Here is a 24,219-nt window from a genome sequence, read left to right on the forward strand (position 1 = left end):
GTCCCCCTTTGCTGTTATAATAACCTCCACACGTCTGGGAAGGTTTTCCATTAGATTTTGGAGCGTGGCTGTAGGGATTTGTGATCATTCAGCCACAAGAGGTCAGTCACTGATGTCAGGTGAGGAGGCCTGGGGTGCAGTCGGTATTTGAGTTATTCCCAAAGGTGTTCAGTGGAGTTGAAGATGGGGCACTTGAGTTCGGCTCCAAACTTGACAAACCATGACTTCATGGACCTCATTTTGTTCATAGGGGCATAGTGATGCTTGGACTGGTTTGGACCTCTTAGTTCCAGTTAAGGTAAATTGTAATGCTAAAGCATACAAAGACATCCTGTACAATTATGTGCTTCCAAATCCATGTCAACAGTTGTGGAAGAACCACATATGGGTGTAATGGCCAGGTATCCACAAGCTTTTGGCCATGTAGTGTATATCTATATTATGTCACACCTCAGATGACCACTAGAGGGCACTTGGTAACCGGAGACTAGTCAGCCCTCTTCACTCTACAAGGCATATGTAAACGTATGACCTCAAATGTATGTACTGTATGTAGAATATTTTTGGTAAAAATTTAATTTCTTTATTTCTTTAATTCCCCAGATTTTTCTCTGTGGTTGTGGCTTTGAGATATTGATTGGAAGGTTGAGAGTTCAAGTTCTGTCACTACCAAGTTGCCACTTTTCAAGGCTCTTAAACTCCAAATGCTTAGTTTAGTTTTATGTTGCATTGCATAAAAGTAGTTGCCAAATGTAATTAAATTAAGCCATTTCAGTATTGGTTCCTGAAATGCACTCAGCTCAGCACCTTGGATGATAACAGTATCACTGTCCAAGCTCATGAGAATATCTTTCTTGTTGCACATGAGCATTAAAGCATTCAGGTTCTCCCAGGTGAACATGCTTTCAAATCAGTGCAGGCCAAAGTGGTTGGATTTCATTCAGTTTTACATGAATGAACATTGTCAGAACAGGTACAATCCCCCACCCTTAGCCCTAACTTTAACAACCATAACTTTTCATATAAAGTGTTTGTAGGTGTGAGAACATGCTGGTCTCTGCTTGTTAGTTCTACTGTCTGTTAAATTATCCACACACAAGTGGGTCAAATAGAACAAAGATGTAACAAAGAAAGTCTTTATTCGCATATCCCAGTTTGTTAGGAAGTCAGGGTTAGAGTGCACAGTTAGCCACTGATCCACCACTGCCCTTAATAAACATGAAAAATACAAATTAACAAATTATTGCACGTTGCATTCTAATAGAGCTAACTATTGATTTAAGTGCATCAAAGTATGCAAGAATGTGTACCAACTGTTGGATGCCTGTAGACAAACCCTGGCTGAGTTTCCTCCTCTTTGCCTTGGTAATTTCATTACAGCTCTGTGGGCTATAATGTTCCTTTATTGTGACCACCAAGTAAACGGAATCTTGAAACTGAAACCGAATCCTGCCTCACCAGCATAGATAAAGCTTTTGCATCGAGCTCCAGGATTGTCAGAATAAATACGTACTGTAGTCATAAATAAACATCATGAGAATAAGGAACAATATGGTTCTCCCCAAACCTTTATAGGCAGTGGTGGCTCAGTGGTTAAAGGCTCTGGGTTACTGAAGGTCAGGAGTTCAAGCTCCAGCACTGCCAAACTACCACTGTTGGGCCTCTTGGGCAAGGTCCTTAACCCTCACTTGCTCAGCTGTATAAATGAGATACATGCAAGTTGCTCTGGATAAGTGTGTCTGCCAAATGCCATAAATGTAATGTAATGTAATGTAATATGAGTCTATGACATACTAGTGTAATACTGCACTGTAAAACCGGATAGTTCATTTAACTCAAACTTGTTATATTTAAGTGTATTTGGCTTGAAGAAATTGATTTATCAACTTAAAAATTTTGTAGTAATTAGTTTCCTCAATTTTTTTGAGTTAAATGAACTTATCTGGTTTTGCAGTGTGTATCATGTCTCTGGTCTGAGTAGTGCATCTCTTTTCCTCATTTCTGTCAAATGACACATAATATATCCTCTCTGCTTTCTCAGCTATTGATCAATGTTGGGTATGGGAACACATACTCAACACTATAAAAGCGGATAGTGTAGTATATAACAAAAGTTTAACTCAATTAACTCTATTTAAGTCTATTTGGCTTAAAGAAATTGATTTAACAACTTACAAATTTTGAGGTAATTAGTTTCCTCAAATTTTGAGTTAACTTATCCAGCTTTACAGTGAATCTATGGTTAATTATTTTATCAGTATGCCCTTATTACATTTGAAAGCTGTTGTCTTGCTCTTCTATTGTTTATTCTTCTTCTTCTTCTTCTTCCGTTTCATCATTGGCATTCTTAAGTGCAAATGCCACTGAGCCACTGTAAAATGTAGTAGATAGGTATAAGAAAATCAAATGGCCAAAGAAACATGGTCAAAACATAAAATAAAGTACTTTTTTGTAAAAATAAAAGATAAATACTCAAATGTCACAGCAATTTTCCTAACTTACAGATATGATTTATTAACGCTCTGCCTTAAATCCACTCTTCTCAAATAAAAAGTATTCTTTCAATGCAAACTAGTTAGGTTACACTTCCTTTGAAAACACAGATGAAGACAATGTCCATGAAGACTGGGAATTCTTGTTATCAATATTCGTCAATGGTATTTCAGTGATAATATGTATGTTGTGTTCTTTCTTGTTTTGTGACAAAAAAAAAAATAGGGGTATTGATTATGATAACTAAACAGTGAGGCTCCTTTCCAGGAAACCGGAATCGCAAACAATGGCATATAAACAATAGGTTTGGCATCTGAGATGAAAGGGCAGGCCAAGTCTTTCAGAACAGCCTTTCATAGCCTTTTAAAAAAGAAAGAAAGAAAGAAAGAAAGAAAGAAAGAAAAAAAGCAAATCTGTTCCAGTACACTTCTTGCACATATTCAATACTTTCATCTGTCTCAATTTTTAGGATAAAAGTCCATGGAAAAGCTATCCAGTTGCCATTCAGATAATAGTCTGTAGAGCCGGGTATATCTTTCACCTATTATTAACCCCCTAGTCGAAAAAGGACCACATTCAAAAGAATCAAATAACGGTATTGAGGTGCAAGAAAATTTACTTAAAGAAAAATACTTTCTCATGCTCAGTGGACAACCAATCCCTTTGTCTTGTTCTCTTCTCAAACAGTAAATTGCACCAGTGCCTGACACGCAAGATAACTGTCCATATCTGGCTAAATAATCTGCCTGTCATGCTCTTGTTTTCAGACTACATATATTTATTTCTAGGCATTATGTCTCAAAGTGATAAGATAATCACCCTATCTCCTGTTTTGTTTCTTCCTGCTGTTATGAGGTGGAAGTGACCACAAGGATGCCCGAAGAATTTCCAAGATAGATGGGCTTCTCAAAATCCAAACATTCTGAGAACAAGTACACTTTTGCTGTGTACAACGTGCGTCATGTTTGTGTGCTGTCTGCCCAGCCCAAAACTGTCCTAACACAAGTAACCTGAACTGTTCATCACTGTTTAGAGGTAAACATTTAGCCTTGCTACTATAAAGAGACCATTCAAAAGCTAAGACAATGAGTTAGGGATACATTTAATCAAATAGAAAAAGGGCGAGAAAGTGGGGCAGACTGGAAGAGAGAAATCATATCATATTGATGCACACTTCTACCTACTTCTTGCCAAACTCCTGAATATCTACATAGAAAGCTCTGCAGCAGGTAGGTTTACATAGAACCCTGACTTATTTGTAACAAATTTCTCCTAAAGGACTAACTGTCAAATCTTTTTGATACTGTTGTTGCTATTTATGCTACCTTATCTTTCTGTTTCATAGATTTGGTCTTTAATTTTATTCATTCGAAAATTACTTTGAGATTTAATTACATCTATTCGAATCAAAGATATTTTACAAAGAGGAATTAAAGAGATTTCTAGTAATATAGGACAGAAAGCATTATATATTAGCGGACAGACATTTTAAAGGAATGCAAAACATGTAGATGTAATGAATGTTGAATTTGAGCACAGGCAAGTGTGTAGGAGAAAAAATAGGAGTCACATAAACACACACTAAAAGTTGACATGTGCGACAGTGTTACAATACATAATTCAAACTGTGATGTGTATATAAAAAACAACAACGACAACAACAACAACAACAACAAAAAAACGATTTGATCTATGATTTAGACTTGTGTATGACTTTTTGGTAACGCTTTACTATAAGGTGAATTAACGCTTTCATAACAATGGATTATTACATGCTCTAATCCTTAGCTCACGCACAGTTCCCTCCACTAATATTGGCACCCTTGGTAAATATGAACACAGAAGGCTGTGAAAAAATGTCTTTATTATTGAACCTTTTGATCTTTTGCTAAAAAATTCACAAGAATTCTCTGTTCTCATGGATATCAAACAATTGCAAACAAAACGCAGGTTTATTTAAAATAAAAAAATCTCTTTATTAAACATAGGTGTGCCACAATTATTGGCACCCTTTTAGTCAATACTTTGCGGTACCTCCCACTGCCAAGATAACAGCTCGGAGTCTTCTTCTATAATGCCTGATGAGGTTTGAGAATACATGGCGAGGAATCTGAGACCGTTCCTCCATACAGAATCTCTCCAGATCCTTCAAATTTTGAGGTCCAGGCTGGTGGACTCTCCTCTTCAGTTCACCCCACAGGTTTTCTATGGGGTTCAAGTCAGAGGACTGGGATGGCCATGGCAGGACCTTGATTTTGTGGTCAGTAAACCATTTTTGTGTTGATTTTGATGGATGTGTTGGATCATTGTCCTGCTGGAAGATTCAACCACAGCCCATTTTAAGCTTTCTGGCAGAGGCAGTCAGGTTTTAATAATCTGTTGATATTTGATAGTCTATGATGCCATGTATCCTAATAAAATGTCCAGGACCTCTGGCTGAAAAACAGCCCCAAAACATTAAAGAGACGCCACCATATTTAACTGTGGACATGAAGTACTTTTCCATATGGCTACCTCTCTGTGTGCGCCAAAACCACCTCTGGTGTTTATTGCCAAAAAGCTCTATTTTGGTTTCATCTGACCATAGAACCCGATCCCATTTGAAGTTCCACTAGTGTCTGGCAATCTGAAGACGCTCGAGTTTGTTTTTGGATGAGAGTAGAGGATTATTTTTTGAAACCCTTCCAAACAACTTGTGGTGATGTAGGTGACTTCGGATTGTAGTTTTGGAGACTTTCTGATCCCAAGACACAACTAACGCCTGTAATTCTCCAGCTGTGATCCTAGGAGATTTTAAGGCTACTCAAACAATCCTCTTCACAGTGCGTTGAGACAATATAGACATACGTCCAATTCCAGGTTTATTCAATGCTTGTGCTATTTTCTTATAGCCACTTCCCATTTTGTGAAGCTCAAATAACCTTTTGCTGCACATCACAGATTTATTCCTTGGTCTTATGCATTGTTATGAATGACTAAAGGGAATTTGGCCTATGTGTTACCTCATATTGGCCTATGTGTTTCCACTATGTGTTACCTCATATACCTCAAATCTTTCATCTTTGATATGAAATAAGTTTATAATAGTGCTGTAAAATCAGGCTGCATGCATGGATGATCCTCCTGCGAGATCATCACTACATCCATTTTTTTTTTTCATTTTTTATAATCTCATGTCAATAAATGGATTTGGTTTTTGGACTTCTTAGCAGTGCTGGCCTTGAATTTTGTCCTGTTATTTAAATACCCCGAACTTATAGCCTACATTGTGTATGAAGAGAATCTTCAGAATGTAATTGATCTTTATCAATAGTGCAAGACACGATATTAATTTACAGAATGAATTAACAAAATGTTAATAATCAACTATTGCCATTATTACTGGCTATTCACCTATGACAGTTGGCTATTAATGTATACTCTATTATACAATATCACATTCATTATTTGCTTATGCATTAAGGATTAGTGCATTGTCAATTTATCAATATAAAAGCATTAATTAAGTGTAAATACATGCTTATTTGTAACCATTATAGTAAAGTATTAAAGTACTAGTTTCCTAGCTAGTAAAATGTCTGTTCAAATAATTGTTTCTGCAAAGCTACTTTGTGACAATGCCCAATGTTAAAAGCGCTATATAAATAAAAATTGAATGAATGAATGAAACAATATGGCCTCATTTTATAATATTCTCATGGCTTTAATATAGTACACCTAAATGAATGATGGTACAGTTTTCTGTACTTAATAAAGAAATCACTGATGAGTAAATTTTCTGCTTTTCTGTTGTATTCTCTTTGCAGACTCATCTCTTACATCTTAAAAATGCCCTGGTCGCTAAGTCAGTTCCTAAGACGCTACGTGACACGCCGCCGAAATAAGCAAATCCGTTTGATAACCAAAGACGGACACTGTAACATTAAACATGGCAAAATGAAATACAGCACCTGCTTCGCCTACATGCATGACATCTGGTCCACCTGTGTGCAGATTCGTTGGTATTCCTTAACATTCTTCTATGTGGCCTCCTTCATTTTCAGTTGGTTTATCTTCACACTTATCTGGTACTGGGTTGGCCGTAATAATGGAGACTTGTGGTGGCAAAACCAAACAGCTAATCACAGTGCATGTGTACTTAATCTCTATGACTTAAAAACTGCATACCTCTTTTCAGTGGAAACACAGCTGACTATTGGCTTTGGCTATAGAGTGATTACCCCATATTGCCCTAGTGCAATTGCTGTCTTCATGGTTCAGGTTCTTGCTGGTATCGTCATTGCCTGCTTCTGGTGCGGTGTACTTATAGCCAAAATTTCCTTGCCCAAGAAAGTAGCCAAAGCCGTCACTTTTAGCGAGACGGCTGTTATCTGCTTTAAACAGGACACGCTCAGTTTACAGATACGTGTGGCCAACATTCGCAAAAGCTTGCTGCTCGGCAGCCAAATCTACGGCAAGCTGATTAGGACAAGAGTCACACCTGAAGGAAAAACCTTCATTATGGAGCAGGTCAATATTGACTTCCTGGTGGATGCTGGGAAGGACAACTTGTTCTTTGTCTGCCCCTTAACCTTATATCATGTCATTGACAAGGCAAGCCCATTCTACCAAATGGCTGTGGACACTCTGCATCAGCAGGACTTTGAGTTAGTGGTGTTTTTGGATGGCACAGCTGAGTCCACCAGCTCTTCCTGCCAAGTCAGGACTTCATACCTCCCTCGGGAAATCATATGGGGCTACAAGTTCCTCCCCATTGTCTCACGCAGTAAAGAGGGCAAATATCGCATAGACTTCTCCAACTTTGACAAAGTGGAACCTGTACCAACTGCTCACTGTGCATACTGCTACCATGATTTGAATGGCCACCATAACTTCTCCAAAGATGGGGTCGATAACGCAGGTTTTGAAGTGATTGAAATTGACAGTCAAGTCAATCAGTCATGTTCTGTGAATACATGAATGGCACATGTTTATGTTTGATTTAATTGTGGGAGACACTTTGTAATAAGGGGCTATAAAAGTGGTATGAGCAAAAGACACAAGTTGTAACTATGAAGTGAAATGTGTAGCCAAAAATGGAAAGCATAAAGTGTCTATTATATTCTAATGAAATATGATTGTGTATCATAATTGCTGAAACACAAATTGGCAAAAGCTTCCATCAATAGCTTTAAATTGTTTGGTCCTTTTTCTTTTCTTTTCTTTTCTTTTTTTAAGTATACAATGCATACTTTGTGGATCACTGTTTACACTGTAATATGTTCCACATTCTGTTGCATAATAATGTAAATATAAAGTAAATAAGCAATTTCCACAGACTTTTTTTTTTTTTTTTTTTTAGAATTTCAGTCAGTATATCAGAAGAATGAACGCATTTGTCAATGTTTTCCTGGGGTATAGAAATGAGATTGCACAGCTATAAAGTCCCTTTGTGATACATCGTAAAACAAAAGAGGTTTCAGTACAAAGCCTGTTTCCCTCTGCCAGGACATTAGGGCTTTTAAGTATATAGATCTTTTAGCCAGATGACTACAGATGTACCCAAATAAACATTGAAATGATTGCAGAAGCACAAATACTGTAATGATCGTTATCTCTGGATTTAAATATAGGCCTATAAAAACCCTGTGGTCTGAACTGAAGTCAATGTCAGCATGCACAAGTCTAAAATACAGCAGAATTTGAAATGTTCTTCATGGAGGAGTGTGCAAGTTCTTCCACCTTGTTAGACATCAGCTTAAGTGATTATTGTTGTTATATTGAATTATTGGACTAAAATATGAAATGTATCTAATACTACCATCAATATTTTGATGATTCTATGGATTAACCTGGCTAGCCCTAACCAGTACTGTTATAATCTCCTGTTATAAATGGCCTGCTTTACCATTGCACATAACTTAATATTAAATCATTAATTAATCCACTGTAACCACTTTGTCTTGGTCAGGGTTGTGGAGGACGCACTGCTGGAATACATCCTGGATGGGTCACTTAGTCTATTGCAGTGCACTTACCGTTTCCCAACATTGTGACGGCTTAATTGTACAATAATGAGTAATCCAGTGTTGAAACTGTATACATGTTTAGCATTGTGTTCAAAACACCTCATAATACTGTATGTCTTAGTTTTTATTCACAATAAAGTTTTTCTTTTTCACAGCTATGGTCTGAACATTCAGGACATTCAGAATCACACAAATAAATACGAATACAACTGAAGTTCGTATATTCCCAGATCACAAAAAAAAAAAAAAAAAAAAAAAAAAAAAATTCTAAAAGATTTCTCCAATTGTTTGATGTACACACAAAAACTAGAACAACATAAAGCAGATTTTGAATGAAAAAATGGTCATATTAAAAATTATTAGTAGTTAGGTTTCAAATAATGACAATAATTACAGTGTGAAAAGATAAGTAATAAAGGAAGTAAAAAATAAAATGAATACATTAACTAACAAACATGTACTTAACGTGGTCGTTATTCAAGCATGAATTTATAAGACTCATGGCAGAGTTAAGGTTAGCTCTTCATTAGTTTCTGATTAGTACATGCTTTAACTCATCATTAGTTCATATTTAAGTAAGTATTTTTTCAGGTACTAGTGCATGATTATTTATGTGCTGTTAGTGTAGTATTAACACGTGTGTTCTTCTTACTGCGCCAGGATGATGTATACACATACAATAAATTAGACTATAGATGGAAAAAGATGAGGGCAATACCCAAATTTTAAAGCCTACTTTTTTGTCTGTCTCAGAGAGTAATGTGATACAAACCAGATCAGCAGAGTGGATCATTTGTAAATGAACTAGTAGAGTGCATGCAGCCTTCTCAGCATATGTTTCCTGGCAATACACTCCTTGCCTATAGGTTATTTTTTCTACTTATTTACATGGAAATAATGGCTGTCAACATCTGTGTTTTACGTCTACATAGCACATAGGTTAATAATATGTACACTACCGGTCAAAAATTTGTGGACGCTCGACTGAAATGTTTCTCATGATCTTAAAAACCTTTTGATCTGAAGGTGTATGATTAAATGTTTGAAATCGGTGTTGTGGACAAAATATAATTGTGACAACATATTCATTTCTTTCATTAGAAAACTAACATTGTATTTACAATTTTCTTTTTTTTAAACGGACGACTTGGAGCGAAATATTCTGAAAAGGAGTCAGTAAGTGTGTAGCATAGGTGGGAACTCCTTTAATACGGTTTAAAAAGCATCTCAGGGAAATTCCTCAAGAAACCGGTTGAGAAAATGCAGAGAATACATTTCTGTAAATTCTAGGCAAAAAGGGGATCTACTTTGAAGATGCTAAAATACTAAATTATTTTGAATTATTTTGGATTTTTTTTTTCCAACAAACAACATAATTCCCACAGTTCCATTTGTGTTACGCTCATGTTATTATTTTGATGTCTTTATTATTATTCTAAAATGTGGAAAAAATAAATAAAGAATATTAAAAAATACATTACAAAATTTTAATGTGAAAATTAAAATTTTCAATAGTTTTGGACATGTCAAAGATAGATTAAAGTTTATATGCCTATAAGCATATAATGGCATAGTAATTCCTATCTTAGTATTATAAAAGCTAACTGGTCCTTCTTGTATTTGTGAATATGAACTTGACCAGCTCCTGGTGTTGACGCCAGCATGACACAAATGTTTTAAATTATAATCCATCAGTATTGTTAATCATATAAAACAACAAGTTGTTTGCAAAATAATCTTTATTGCACATTTTTGACAATATCACAATCAAGTAATCACTGTATTATACAGTATTACACAATATAGTAAAAATAATGCCTTCTAAAAGAAATACCCTAACCTTTACACACTTTAATTAATTATATAACTAATTTATATATATATATATATATATATATATATATATATATATATATATATATATATATATATATATATATATATATATATATATATATACAACAACAACAACTATTTTACAGAAAGAAATCTACACCAAATCTAGCTACACTGAATATATAGACTATTATTTAAATATACTAAAATATCCATTTATCTCTTTTGTACACTTCTCATGTATCTTAGGGTTAACCTTTTTTTTTAATGTCCCTTGAATGTATTTTGGAACTACTACATTGGCTCAAACATTTCCAATGACGCTGCTCAATTAATTAACATTTCAAGGGGTTACAAGTTAAAAGTTTTTATGAATACTTCGTAAATTTATAGATGATTGTCTACCACTCAATCCTTGATCATCAGTGCTGTATCTTGAGTCACAATTATGGGCTGTCTCATTGTTGAAGCAATAGGCACAATGTGGTGTTAGTACAGGTACCACTCTAGCAAACTCAGAAAAGTCCACACAGTATGTTCCGTCCTTGCTACGAGTTATGATGGGGAAAAAATCATAACCCCACATGATCTCTCGAGGAATGTATGATGTTCTGACCTGGCAAAAGAAGTTGGTGGACTCATCTGTGGCATCAAGAAAGACTACAAGCTCAAATTCTTGCTGTTGAAGAGTGTCCACTGCCATCTCATAGAATGGGCTTGTCTTGTCGATCACATGATACAGGGTCAAAGGGCATGCAAAGAACAAGTTGTCTTTCCCAGCATCTACTAGGAAATCAATCTTGATCTGGTCCATAATGATAGTCTCACCTTCAGGTGTGACAGTCGTTCTAAGCAATTTTCCATAGATGTGACTTCCAACCATCAAAGTTTTGCGAAGATTGGCCACTCTGAGCTGCAAACAGAGGGTACCATTTTTGGGGGCGATGACAGCCGTCTCACTGAAATTGATTGTTTTTGCTCTTTTCTTAGGCAAGGAAAATTTGGAAATAACAATTCCACACCAGAAACTTTTAATGATTGTACCAATTATAGTCTGGATAACGAGAAGGGTGATGGCATCTGGGCACAATGGAGTGATGACTCGAACACTGTAGCCAATAGTCATCTGAGTTGTTAGGGAATAAAGGAAGGCAGTGGTCAAACCATAGACATTAATTACACAAGGTTTATGGTCAGATGAAGGGTATTGCCACCACAAATCTCCATTACTGTAGGCAATCCAATACCATGTTAGTGAAAAAAAAAACCAGCTGAGAAGAAAAGAAGCTGTGAATAAAATCATGACAAAACTCCAGCGAAGCTCCAAGATGGTGGTCCATAAGTCTAGCACATAGGCAAAACGATTGCTGTACTTCACATGGCCATATTCAATATTACAGTGACCATCTTTGGTCACTAGGCGGTTCCGGTGAATCCGACGCTCTTCCAAGTAGTCTCTGACCAACTGTGGCATGGAACGTGTCATTTTCAAAGTAGATGGATATACTCAGTCTGGAGATAAAATACAGAAGCTTTTTTAAAATAGTGCACTGATTATCAAATTTATCATTTATGAAATTATCATTCCTTCAAATCTTTTTATTGCAGAAGTAAATATAAAAAAAAAATGGACTGGCAATACAGTCATTAAAGTATTTACTCTTTTGAGAAGAGTCAGCAGTTGTACCGCAAGCACTAAACGTATAGCTTACACTCAACAACATCTTTTATAGTGGACAGAAAACTAAAATTAAATGAAATGTGTGATTTGTTTAAACATATAAATACAGTTGCGGTTCATTAAAAAAAATAAATTAGTCAGATAGGTAACTATAAAAGAATTTCCACACATGCCTTCTAATAGATGTAAGATCTCTTACATTAAATTATGCCACTGCATTTATAACGTGAAAAGACACTAAACACACCACATAGACAATGAGCTCTGGAATCAACCTTGCAAGACAAAATAAATGGAGAACAATTCTACACAGAGACAGTAAAGTGAAATGTTCAGTGCAGGCAGTATATACAATATAGAGCTGAACTTACCTGCTGTATTTTTATAGCTTCTGTCCTCTGTCTTGAAACCCTTCAAAGAAACAAGAATGTGTTAGAAGGCTATTGTTTTAAGCAGGAATTGTAAGGATCATCATAACAGTATAATCCTGTCGCGCTTTCTCCTTTTTTCCGTAATTCACACACAACTTTCAAAACTGTCTCTGACTTCATATTCCATGACTCTTAGGTTTCTTATTGTCCCCTCCTACTGTTAAGGCTGGACTCGATACGTATAACATTTATCTGTATACAAATTCGTGTGTTTATTTTTTTTTTTACCACAGGAAAGCAGGGTGGATTTACACAACATGCTTTAGAGTAAGCAACACTTTGCTGTGTTTTGGTTGTCAGGACATGCCAAGTCCTTCTGAGAATTCAGTCAGAAAACGTCTAGCCTTTTCAGTTACTGAATCTAAGTCATGCAAGCAAAACAGAAAACCAAATCATCCGTCTATTTTGTAATTGTGTTGTTGCTGGCACATAACCAGCATGAATTCCTGAGACATGAACAAAAACAAACACAAAAGCCTATTAAGCTGCAAATAATATTTAAATGCAGCAAGATTAGACTCTTCTTGAATTTGATACAGCAACCTGTTCAGCTGTAATGAAATTTTTGAACGGGTACACCTAGAAATTTACTAGCTGTTTTGGTCAATCAGTCTACACATTTTTCTGTGGTCACTTTTCAGGTACACCTTCCAGGTAACTGCACTTTGTAGGTAGACAATGAATGAGTGTGAATCCGATACACTCGTATCACATGCACAATACTATTAGAATGTTCCACCACTCAAATATATCTGGTCAGCACGCATACTGTATAGTGTTCCCTTTTCACGTATGGACAGTGGAGGTGGGGCTGAGAAACTGTCCATAGTAACTACTGGGCTATAATTCTCATACCTGTTTGTGATAATAAAAGGGACAATGACTGTGTATAATGATACTCCGTACAGAAAATCTGTTGTTTTTCCACTACAGGGAGGATGGATTGGCAGCATAGTACAAAAAACTCTCAGAGAATAGGCTAAATGTATAATGTGTCTCTGTTCACAATGTATAATGCGTCTCTGTTTTCAATAGGAAAACTGGGTGGTTTCTCAGCATGTACATAAAGTTCCCAGAGAAGCTCCCATGTTTCTCTGTAAACAAAGTGAATTGTTTTCCTCACTACAAGAAGGGGATATGGATTTAAAAGATATAGTAAAATCTGCAGTATACTGAGAATTGGGGCTGCCATTTATGCGTAAATATTGAATATTTTTGCTAAGGAGGCGTGACTGTTGATTTTCAAACGATTCTGTGTATTTGTCTTTGTTTATTTAACTGGTGCTCATTTGAATCCATCAATGTATTGTTTTGTTATGTTCACATAAGTTAATGGAAATAGACAATGGGTCATACTTGCCCACTTACAAATAAATGGATTTATAAGATGATGTTTCAAACATGAATTTAAAATGTCTGTTAATATTGACAAGAAATAGCATAAATAATCCAATAAGACAGAAAAACTTTTTTTTTCTTTTTTCTGTTAGCTTGCACCTTCACTTTTCCGCATAATTAAAATGGCACTCTATACTGGTGTATGCCTGAGAGGTAGAATCAAGTGCATTTTGATTTGTGTGTTTCAAGGCAAGATGGCAAGTTGTTTGTTCTGCCAAGTCTAGATGGACATGATCAATGCCTGAATTGTCTGGGTCCTGAACATCTGTGACAGGCATTTATAAAGTCCTGCCCTAACTGCAGCATACTGTAGTGCCATTTGTGGTGAGCAAAATGCACCTCTGGCACAAGCAACATACAGTAAATTAGCTGTAGATGCTGCTAAGAAGAAAAACGATAAGCTCCTTCATGTGTTGCAGTTTCAGATTAAAGGAACTGGCAGCAGGCATGGGCAAATGCAAAAACTGTTAGAATAAATGCAACAGCGCACTGAACTTCAAAACTCATGACTCACATACAGAGACAGACCCTGAGGTGCTTTTATTAATATCTAATACTGTGAACCTGAGGATTACTTTTGTAGAGAGCGCTGGTAGCTTGACAATGAAGGAGAATGAAGTGATAATGTGGTGTCATATTGTAGTATCAACAAGGAAGAAACATGACCAGGATGAATCGTTTAAAACAAAATGTTTGCTCTTTTATTGGCAACACACTTGCAGTAAAAAAAAAAAAAGGAGAAAAATCCTGTGAAAATGGTGAACACAAACAAGATAATATGCTGGGATAACATCTGTGGCAGCCTTCAAAAACCCTTCACATGGTAATTTTTTAACATTATATATACTTTTGTATGTATCTCAAGCAGAAATAAATCGCTAGCATTTTAGAATCTGGTTATCCCGAAAGAGAAAACGTGGAAAATTGCATAAAACAATGTAATTCCAATTCAACTGAAAGATGCCCAGCTTGCCTTTATATGTATATTCTACTTATGGAAAACAACATTATTGCCAAATAGTAAAGAATTAGGAAATAATTTCTCACATTAATTTGTCAGCATCATACACTTTAGTTTCATCATCTGAGGTAAACGTCACTCACGGCATTTGACAAACTGAACCCTGTCATCATCTCTTGCCTCTCAAGAGTATGCAAATTTATGCCTACTGTATTGCAGCACAGCAATGCTACACATTTGCTGGAGGACTGAAGAGTACTTGCCTGATCAGTGGACACTGTGCCATTGTGCTTTTTGATGGTAATACAGTTCAACCACACAAAATCTGGTGCACAAGATCACGTCATTAGATTCAGTATAGCCTTTAATATGAATTATATTTATATGTGGCAACAATTAATTCTTGATAATGCCCACTATCTTAATAATATAAAGGTAACAAAACCATATCTCAACACAAATTGGTACTCAAGCAAGTGTAGTGGGTGTGGGCTTTAACTGTGATTCAAGGCCACTAGTATAAATACTTTCTCATTGGTGAACTAGTAGGCACAGGGTGTACTGTGCGTTCCCCTCTTTGCTGTGGGAGATAATAGGGAGAAAATGGTAGCCCCACGTAATCTGTTTAGGGATGTAGGATCTCGTCACTTGACACGAGAAACTGGTGGATATATCAGCACTGTTCATTACACACCCCAAGCTTAACACTCTCTATAGGAAAAGGATACAAAATATGTTGAACAGTACGGAGTCAGAATTTGTTTCTTCAATCAAAAATAAAATAACTGACAATACAAGGGGCTATATAATTCATTCTAAATGAAATGAATTCACAATGAATATCTTGATGATAAATCTGTTTGAACTTAGGTAACCAAACAGTTACAGATATGATTGGTCAGTCTGAACCTGATATCCTTTAAAGCAGGCAGTAGCACAAGAATAAGCTAGCGTCCTCATTTGGAGTTTGGAGTTCTACAGGAATCACAACGAAAAAGGTGTGTTGAGCGTGGAACCTACCTGTTAAACAAGTTTCCCTGTGGACATCCAAGAGTTTGGTAAACAGGTAGATATATCCCAAAATTTCTGGTGATTCTCTCTCTCTCTCTCTCTCTCTCTCTCTCTCTCTCTCTCTCTCTCTCTCTCTCTCTCTCTCTCTCTTCCATCTATCATTCTCATTCTCACTGTAGCTGATATCGGTGTCCTGACGCAGGGCTTTGCATCCAAAGTTGTACACAAGATTCTGTTGTTTTCCACTAAGTGGATTTACACATGGATTTACATAGTACACAGTTGTAGTTGGTCATGGTCTTGCTCATGTCTGTTCTTGAGCATGACTCATTCGGGCTTACCACATTATTAACAGACAGTTTGTGAATAAAGTGAAGCATGATAATGCTTATTTCAGTAACCTACAGTACATTGTAGCTTTAAGAACATCCTCTTAACTTAACTTTCCTGAGCACTGTAATGTTCAAAAGGAAAACTGCTATACCTTGATTGCCATTGGTTAAAAGATGCTTTTTTCATGTTTACATAATCAAAATTCTGAATTTTCATCATAAGTGAAAGTGTAAAAGTAATTATTAATAATTATTAAGTATTTCTTTCGGCGTCTCCATGTAATATTAAGGTTAACATTGGCAAACTCTACAAAACACTTAAGGAGTTCTGATATTCCTGTCCATTCAGTGTTCAGACAATATTTGATATAGCAGTATTGGTGAAAGATCTGTAGTATGGAGATAATTCACTCTTTTTTGGTTTTAGAAAATAGGATTTTTTTGTGATATTGAGTTGATTAATTTTCTAAATTTCCTCCCTACTGAAGAAAACAACTGACTATTGTGTGCAGGTCATGTGTCATGGTAATAGGATCCTAACCACCTAACGATCTAATGACCATTCAATGTTAGTTCTTTCCTATTCAATTTGAGATATTCTTTTAAAATAAATGAGAAGACTAAGAAGACTTTGCTCCAATAAGCCATAACATTACAACCACTGAAAAGTGAAGTGAATAACATTGATTATCTCATTATGGCAACTGTCAAGGGGTGGGATATATTAGGCTGCAATTAAACAGTCAGTTCTCAAAGTTGACGTGTTGGAAGCAGAAAAAATGGGCAAGCGTAAGGATCTGAGTGTCTTTGACAAGTGCCAAATTGTGATGGCTAGACGACTGTGTCAGAGAATCTCCAAAAAGACAAGTCTTGTAGGGTGTCCCTGGTATGCAGTGCTAAGTACCTACCAAAAGTGGTCGAATGAAGGGCAACCGTTGAACCGGCGAATGGGTCATGAGTGCCCAAGGCTCACAGATGTGCATAGGGAATGAAGGCTAGCCTGTATGGTCCAATCCCACAGAAGAGCTACTGTAGTACAAGTTGCTGACAAAGTTAATGCTATCTATGATAGAAAGGTATCAAAACACACAGTGCATTGCAGCTTGCTGTGTATGGGGCTGTGTAGCTGCAGATCGGTCAGAGTGCCCATGCTGACCCCTGTCCACTGCCAAAAGTGCCTACAATAGGCAGTGAGCATCTGAGCACAATGGACATTTGAACTGGCCCATGGAGCAATGGAAGAACGTGGCCTGGTTTGAAGAATCACATTTTCTTTTACATCATGTGGACAGACAGGTGCATGTGTCGCTTACCTGGGGAAGAGATGGCACCACCATACACTATAGGAAGAAGACAAACCAACGGAGGCAGTCTGATGTTCTGGGCAATGTTCTGCTGAGAAACCTTGGGTCCTGGTATTCATGTGAATGTTACTTTGACACCTACCTAAACATTGTTGCAGACCAAGTACACCCCTTCATTTCAACGTTATTCCCTAATGACAATGACCTCTTTCAGCAGGATAATGCGCCCTGCCACACTCCAAAAATAGTTTGAGGAATGGTTTTAGGAACATGACAAAGAGTTCAAGGTGTTGATCAAATCCCCCAGATCTTAATCCGATCAAGCATCTGTGGGATGTGCTGGAAAAACAAGTCTGATCCATGAAGGCCCCAACTTGTTACTTTAAAGAATCTGCTGCTAGCATCTTCGTGCAAGATACCACAGCACACCTTCAGAGGTCATATGGAGTTCAGTATGGGTCAGAGCTGTTTTGGTGGCACAAGGGGGACCTACACAATATTATGCAGGTGGTTTTAATATTTTGGCTGATCGGTGTATATGTCATTCTACTTGTACAAGAACATTATTTTTAATGCCAGATTTATTTGTGAACTTAGCTGAAGCCTCATTGAAAAAGTCTATTGTGTAAATCTGTAGGGAGTAAGAAATATATATTACCTAAACTCATGTGAATCACAATAGGGTCCATGTAGCATAGGCAGGCATGCATTTACTTAACTTTGTTACAAGTCAACATTATCAAAGGTATTAGAATTAACATTGTGTTCCTGTAATAATTTTTGACTACTCTGTTTAACTGATTGTGCTTAATCCCAACCCAAAAGAAAAGTTCAGGAATAAAAAGCTCTTTGTTTCCAACAATTAGCCAAAATGTTATTGTACAAATTTAATAAATAAGTCTAAAATTTAATTAATTGTATTGTGTTAATAAAGCAAATCTGTTCTTAGGGTTTGTTCTTAGGGTTTGTGGAATTTATTTACAGTTAAAGGGGTCCTAAAAAGTTGCAAATATTTTCAGAAGTCCTGAGCTACAGAAAAAAAAAAAAAACTCTGTTTCTACAGTTTCAAAGTGTTTTTATGTTCTGTCTCCAGGTTTATCTCAAGGTACACTGAAAATGGCATGCCCCTTTCCACAGTTGCTCAGAGAATACCTGGCTTATCGCCGGATACAGAGAAATCGTGTGGTGACCAAGGATGGCCACTGCAACATTGCATATGGTAGTGTGAGACACAGCCAATTTTTCATCTACTTTCTAGACCTATGGACCACCTTAATGGACATGCGCTGGCGTTACGTTATCTTTCTCTTTGGAGCCTCCTTTGTGTTTGGCTGGTTCTTCTTTGGACTATTCTGGTATTGGGCTGCTTTTGCTAATGGTGACCTATACTGGCAAAGCCCATCTGATGACCATCAGCCTTGTGTAGAGAATGTTTTTGATATGACTGGTGCCTTCCTCCAGTCTATAGAGACTCAGATGTCCATCGGTTATGGTTATCGACAAATCACTCCATTTTGTCCTAGTGTCCTCACCATTTTCACAATTGAGGCTGTATTTGGGACGGTGATAATCTGCTTTTGGTGTGGGGTGATTATGACTAAAGTTGCCCGAGGGAAAAAAAGAGCCAAAACTATCAGTTTTAGCCAGATGGCTGTTATCTCCTCCAAAAAGGACAATCTCTGTTTGCAGATCCGAGTGGCCAACATGCGCAAATCTTTGATGATTGGGAGTCAGATCTATGGCAAGCTTCTTAAAACAACTGTCACCCCTGAAGGTGAGACCATTATAATGGACCAGATCAGGATAGACTTCATTGTAGATGCTGGAAAAGACAACCTTTTCTTTGTCTGCCCATTGACCCTGTACCACATCATTGACCAATCCAGCCCGTTTTTTCAAATGACAGTAGACACCCTTCACCAGCAGGAGTTTGAGCTTGTGGTGTTTCTCGATGGCACTGCAGAGTCCACCAGCTTCTCCTGCCAGGTCCGAACTTCCTACCTTCCTAAAGAGATCATGTGGGGGTATCAGTTCCTCCCTATCATCTCACGTAGCAGAGAGGGAAAGTATCATGTAGATTTCTCCAACTTTGCCAAAGTGGCTCCTGTAGATACAGCACCTTGTGCCAGTCATTATGCCAAATCCCCTGACAGCTTCAATCCTTACAATACTCCCACTGACAGTGACAGGCTTCAGGAGATGGAAGTTAAAGACCAGTCTAGTGCTACCAATATGTAATGCATATAAGTTTACTTTTTTTTTTTTTTTTTTTTTTTTTTTTAAACATTGCTCTTGCCATAGGGATGCTTCCTTTTTATGTGGATGATAGAAATATGAGCTATTCACAGTATGTAGTATTGCATTGCCAATTTTGTAATTTTTATCTTAAATAATGATGTTTTCAGTGCAGCGAGTACCTTTGCCACATCACATTTCCAGGCTTCCTTATAGTAGGTGGATTGACTACTGTAAAATACACCTATGTCTGAAAGAGTGTGTGAATGTCTGTGTCTGCATGGTTCCCTATTATGGAGTAGTTTCCCATCCAGGGCATATTCCTGCCTCAAGCCCAGTGTTCAAAGGATCAGTCCTGGATCCATTGTGACCCAGACCAAGATGGCTGACTCAATAATGAATGTTTTACACCCTTTTCTTTGACAGACAAGATACACTTTAGACAGCTGCACACTCCATTTGCTTCAATATTATGTGTTATAATATTAATGTTATGCTCAATGCTCTAAGACTGACTAGACATATTACAAAGATAATACAAGTTTATTCAGCCGATGCAGCCGATGTAGTAAGACTTGGCTGCATTTCTGAACATTTTGGTGTTTGTTTTCTCAAGTTATCATTGTGTTGTTTGTATAATATTTTATTACTAGCAATTGCTGATTGGTAAAGTTGAGCTATTAGAGAATATGATTAGGTAGATTAATATCCATTACAGTTTATTAGGAATTTTAAATAGGTACTAAATGTATTAGATAAATATCCATCACAATGTATGTACTTATGTAAGGCTTCTATCTAAAATACCAGTAAATGATATTTAAAAAAGTCACAGTCTCTTCATTTTATTTGTGTTACAGTAAATGATCTACGAATTAAGTAAACTAGTGTTTATTTGTGATACACAGTAATGGACACCCTGATTAAATATTAAATACTTTTTTTATTCCTTGCTCAGCTGCAAGTGGGCAGAAAAGGCGAAGCAATGGCGAGATTGGAGAAATTTTGACTCCATGCATCCATACACGATGAGCAATATGCTATATACATACACGTAGCACCTCTTAGGGGCAGATTTGTGTCTTTTATGACACATACCTACACACAAACGTTTTTCCCCTAAAGCAAAGCAAAACTTACATTCTGAAAACTAACAATCGAGATGTACAGTATATAAACAATGTTGAAGCTTATGATGTGCAAATCAAGATGAAATCAGTTGATGTTTTTCCATAATTCTCCTAAATTTTCCTAAAATAAAACTAAAACAACAACAAAAAACACATTCTATATTGTTAGCAAAACATACTATATATCCCCATCCATCCACATTCATATGGTGTTCCATGTTTGTAGAAATAAAACACCTTGGGGCATGCTGTTATCAAAAACAGGGTGGCGGATGCAACCAGACAAGCTGCAGAGTTAACTTGACAACACATTACATAATGTATTCTTTTTTTAATTACATATCAACACATCATACTTTTTCAGCAGTTTATAGTTATGCTCAGTGTTGTGGAACGTCTGTGAAACAGGTTAGTTCCAGTTATGCACTTGTGTTAAAAATCTTGTATGGTAGCATCACTTGCATTGTTCTCTGCTTGACGTATCGCTTTGCTTGTATTTCCTCGTTTGTAAGTCGCTTTGGATAAAAGTGTCTGCTAAATGAATAAATGTAAATGTATAGAAACTATAAACAGTCATTACCTCACTAGCTTCTCTTATCTTTTATAATGGGTAGGTCTAGAAGGTAGACAAAGGGATTGCTGTACCTCACATGACCATATTAGACATGTCAGTGACCATCTTTGGTCACCAGGACGTGTTGGTGAATATGGTACTTCTCCAAGTAGTCTCTGATCAATATGGCAGGATACAGTATGTATCATTTTCAAGGTCCATTGGGGATAGGGTTAAGGTTAGAAGCATTTTTGAAACATTGTTCATTATCATTTCATCATTTATGAAGGTTATCAATCATTTAGATAATGTTCCAGGAGATAGTGAGTCAAGCCACCTGGACTGGCTTTATAGTCATTTCATCTGTCTCTTCTGCAACGCTTCAGTAGTTATACCACATGTACCAAATGTATAGCTTGCACAAAAACAACTTCTTTTTGAACATTTTTTTTATTAACAAGAGTCTAAAATAAAGCAAAAACAAATAAAAACAAGTGTTATTTAAGATCAGTCCAGTTGGAGTTCCTTAAAAAGAATGAAAGCATACAAGAGAGAGAACCACAATGGAATTAAAACATGCCCTCTTATAGATGCATAGAATGTGATGGCATTAGACGTTTATCCTCTAGTATTACAAGAAAAATTCTAGAAAAAGTTTTAAATATAGCCCACTAGCCTACTTTAGCATTTTAAAAGATATTTTTCTTTTAAAAAAAAATGTTTTTGCTAACACTTTATTTCGTTAAGCATGTTACAATTTGTCTTTTTATAAGATGCAAGATACATTAGACTAAAACAAGAAATGTATTCATAAAACTGTATCTGTAGTAGCTGGAATATGTTTAAAACAAACAGACAAAAAAAAAAGAGAGAGAGAACCCAAACAAATACCTGGAGGTTGATTTCTGGAGTCAACGTGGTAGAACAAGATAAACATTGCGCAAATCTAAATGAAGATAAGACAGGATAAATCAAGAGTAGTTATATTGTGATCTCTGTGTTAGAAAGACAGTGAAGTGTAAACTTCAGTGGAAGCAGTAAAGTGTTAGTATTGTTTACAGTGTCAAACTTGTATAGTTTACAGCAGTGGTCACCAACCCTCATCCTGGAGATCTACCTTCCTGCAGGTTTAATCTCCAACCAAAATCTAACACACCTGTTTTAGTTGATCAAGAACTTCTTGACGCAATGATTAGATGGTCAGGTGGGGACATTTATGGTTGGAGCTAAAGTCTTCAGGAAGGTAGATCTCCAGGAACAGGGTTGGTAACCACTGGCTTAGATTGTTAGAATTTACCTAGTGTAGATATGCTTCTGTCAGGAATGGAATGTCATACCATTAAAATCTAGTCCTCCTTTTTTTTCTAATTCCCACTCTACTTAAAAAAACTAACTTCATATTCTTTAACTATTTAGTTTCCTGTTGTTCCCTCCTACTAGTAAGGCAGGCCTTATAATATACATATGTATAAATATAATCTCTATTTACCTATACACAAAATCAGTTTTTTCGCACTACAGGAAACAGGGTAGATTTACACAACATGATGTAGGACGTAACATGGTACGCAAACTCATGTTCATTCTCAGAATTCACTCAGAAAATATCTAGCCCTTTCTCTTATTTAGGCTCAGTCATGCAAGCAAAACATTGACCTAAACCTTCATCTGCTGTACTTTATAATTATGTAGTTTTGGGCATGTAACAAGTCTGAAACACAATACACATAATACACAAAAGCCACTTAAGCTGCAAATCATTTTCAAATGCATCAAGATTGCTATATAGTTGTCTTGAAATTGATAGCTGAAATCAGATATTTTAACAGGGACACATACTGTAGACCAACCAATTTTTCATGTACAAAACTGCAGTTTGTGGGTATACATTTACTGACTGTAAGCCTAATACACACTGTAAAACTGAAAAAAAAAATTAAGTTGATAAATGAATTTCTGTAAACCAAATACACTTAAATATAACAAACATTTAATTCAAACTTGTTATATTTAAGTCTGTTTGGCTTAAAGAAATTGATTTATCAACTTAAAATTTTTGAGGTAATTAGTTTCCTCAAATTTTTTGAGTTAAATTAACTTATCTGGTTTTACAATGCACTCATACCTGAAGCACACACATACCCACTACCATGCCAGTACCATGTCAGTGTGAATGCTGTGCTGAGAATGGTCCACTGCACAAATAATATGTGGTCAGCGGTACACATATAGTGGTGGCTTTTCACTTATGGACAGGGAACACAGGGCTAAGAAATACTGCATAGCAACAGATGGGCTACAATTTGCTAACATGACCGTTTTAGCATAAGCGTTTGGACAGGACGGCTCCATGCTAATAACACAAATCATAAAACATCTACTGGATGAACTAATATTTAATTGCAAGATTTAATCTGAGAACCACTGCAGTAAAAAAAAAATGAATATTACAGTTTGATTACTGATGTGAAAGGAAAATATCAAATAATTGTTTGGCCAAAGAGGAACACAGTGTGAAGTTCAACAGATCAAAAATATGTTGACTCTGATTTGTGATTTTGGAGATAATGTAAGGGTAATGTATTTTACCCCACAAACATTAAAAAAAAAAATAAAAAATAAAAAAAAACAATTTACAGCATCTCACATTTTTATTTATTTATTTATTTCATTTATTTATTTTATTTTTTTTGTTAATGCAATAGTCCTGACTATTTCCTACTGACTCACAAGACTGAGGCTTATGAATTCAGATAAAATGACCACTACCAGAAAGAAAGCCTTTCCCTTGTCCTTTCCCCTTCAGTGAATTGGCTTTTCCACTAGTAAAGTTTTAGGTATTTGAG

At 36.3% G+C, this 24,219-nt stretch overlaps 3 protein-coding genes across 3 annotated transcripts; 2 read left to right on the forward strand and 1 right to left on the reverse strand.

Annotated features, from left to right (window-relative positions):
- The first annotated feature begins 3,441 nt into the window (after positions 1-3,441).
- On the forward strand, positions 3,442-8,655 carry LOC124627015 (ATP-sensitive inward rectifier potassium channel 1). The gene is made up of 2 exons (XM_047153336.2): positions 3,442-3,722; positions 6,300-8,655. Exon 2 carries the CDS (start codon positions 6,322-6,324, stop codon positions 7,450-7,452), a length of 1,131 nt encoding a protein of 376 aa, XP_047009292.1. The 5' UTR covers positions 3,442-3,722; positions 6,300-6,321; the 3' UTR covers positions 7,453-8,655.
- Positions 8,656-10,466: 1,811 nt separating this feature from the next.
- Positions 10,467-12,617, reverse strand: LOC108263944 (ATP-sensitive inward rectifier potassium channel 1). Its single transcript, XM_017465174.3, has 2 exons — positions 12,390-12,617; positions 10,467-11,849 (listed from the first exon to the last, which is right to left on the reverse strand). Exon 2 carries the CDS (start codon positions 11,821-11,823, stop codon positions 10,696-10,698), a length of 1,128 nt encoding a protein of 375 aa, XP_017320663.1. The 5' UTR covers positions 11,824-11,849; positions 12,390-12,617; the 3' UTR covers positions 10,467-10,695.
- Positions 12,618-15,735: 3,118 nt separating this feature from the next.
- LOC124628096 (ATP-sensitive inward rectifier potassium channel 1-like) lies at positions 15,736-19,717 on the forward strand. Its single transcript, XM_047155215.2, has 2 exons — positions 15,736-15,874; positions 18,549-19,717. The coding sequence occupies exon 2, from the start codon at positions 18,572-18,574 to the stop codon at positions 19,691-19,693; it is 1,122 nt and encodes a 373-aa protein (XP_047011171.1). The 5' UTR covers positions 15,736-15,874; positions 18,549-18,571; the 3' UTR covers positions 19,694-19,717.
- The last annotated feature ends 4,502 nt before the right edge of the window (positions 19,718-24,219 follow it).

Source organism: Ictalurus punctatus, chromosome 4, assembly GCF_001660625.3.
Source record: "Ictalurus punctatus breed USDA103 chromosome 4, Coco_2.0, whole genome shotgun sequence".
NCBI lineage: Eukaryota > Metazoa > Chordata > Actinopteri > Siluriformes > Ictaluridae > Ictalurus > Ictalurus punctatus.

Excerpts from the sequence above, each read along its gene's own strand:
- LOC124627015 (XM_047153336.2), top strand. The coding sequence starts at position 6,322 with ATGCCCTGGTCGCTAAGTCAGTTCCTAAGACGCTACGTGACACGCCGC.
- LOC108263944 (XM_017465174.3), bottom strand. The coding sequence starts at position 11,823 with ATGACACGTTCCATGCCACAGTTGGTCAGAGACTACTTGGAAGAGCGT.
- LOC124628096 (XM_047155215.2), top strand. The coding sequence starts at position 18,572 with ATGGCATGCCCCTTTCCACAGTTGCTCAGAGAATACCTGGCTTATCGC.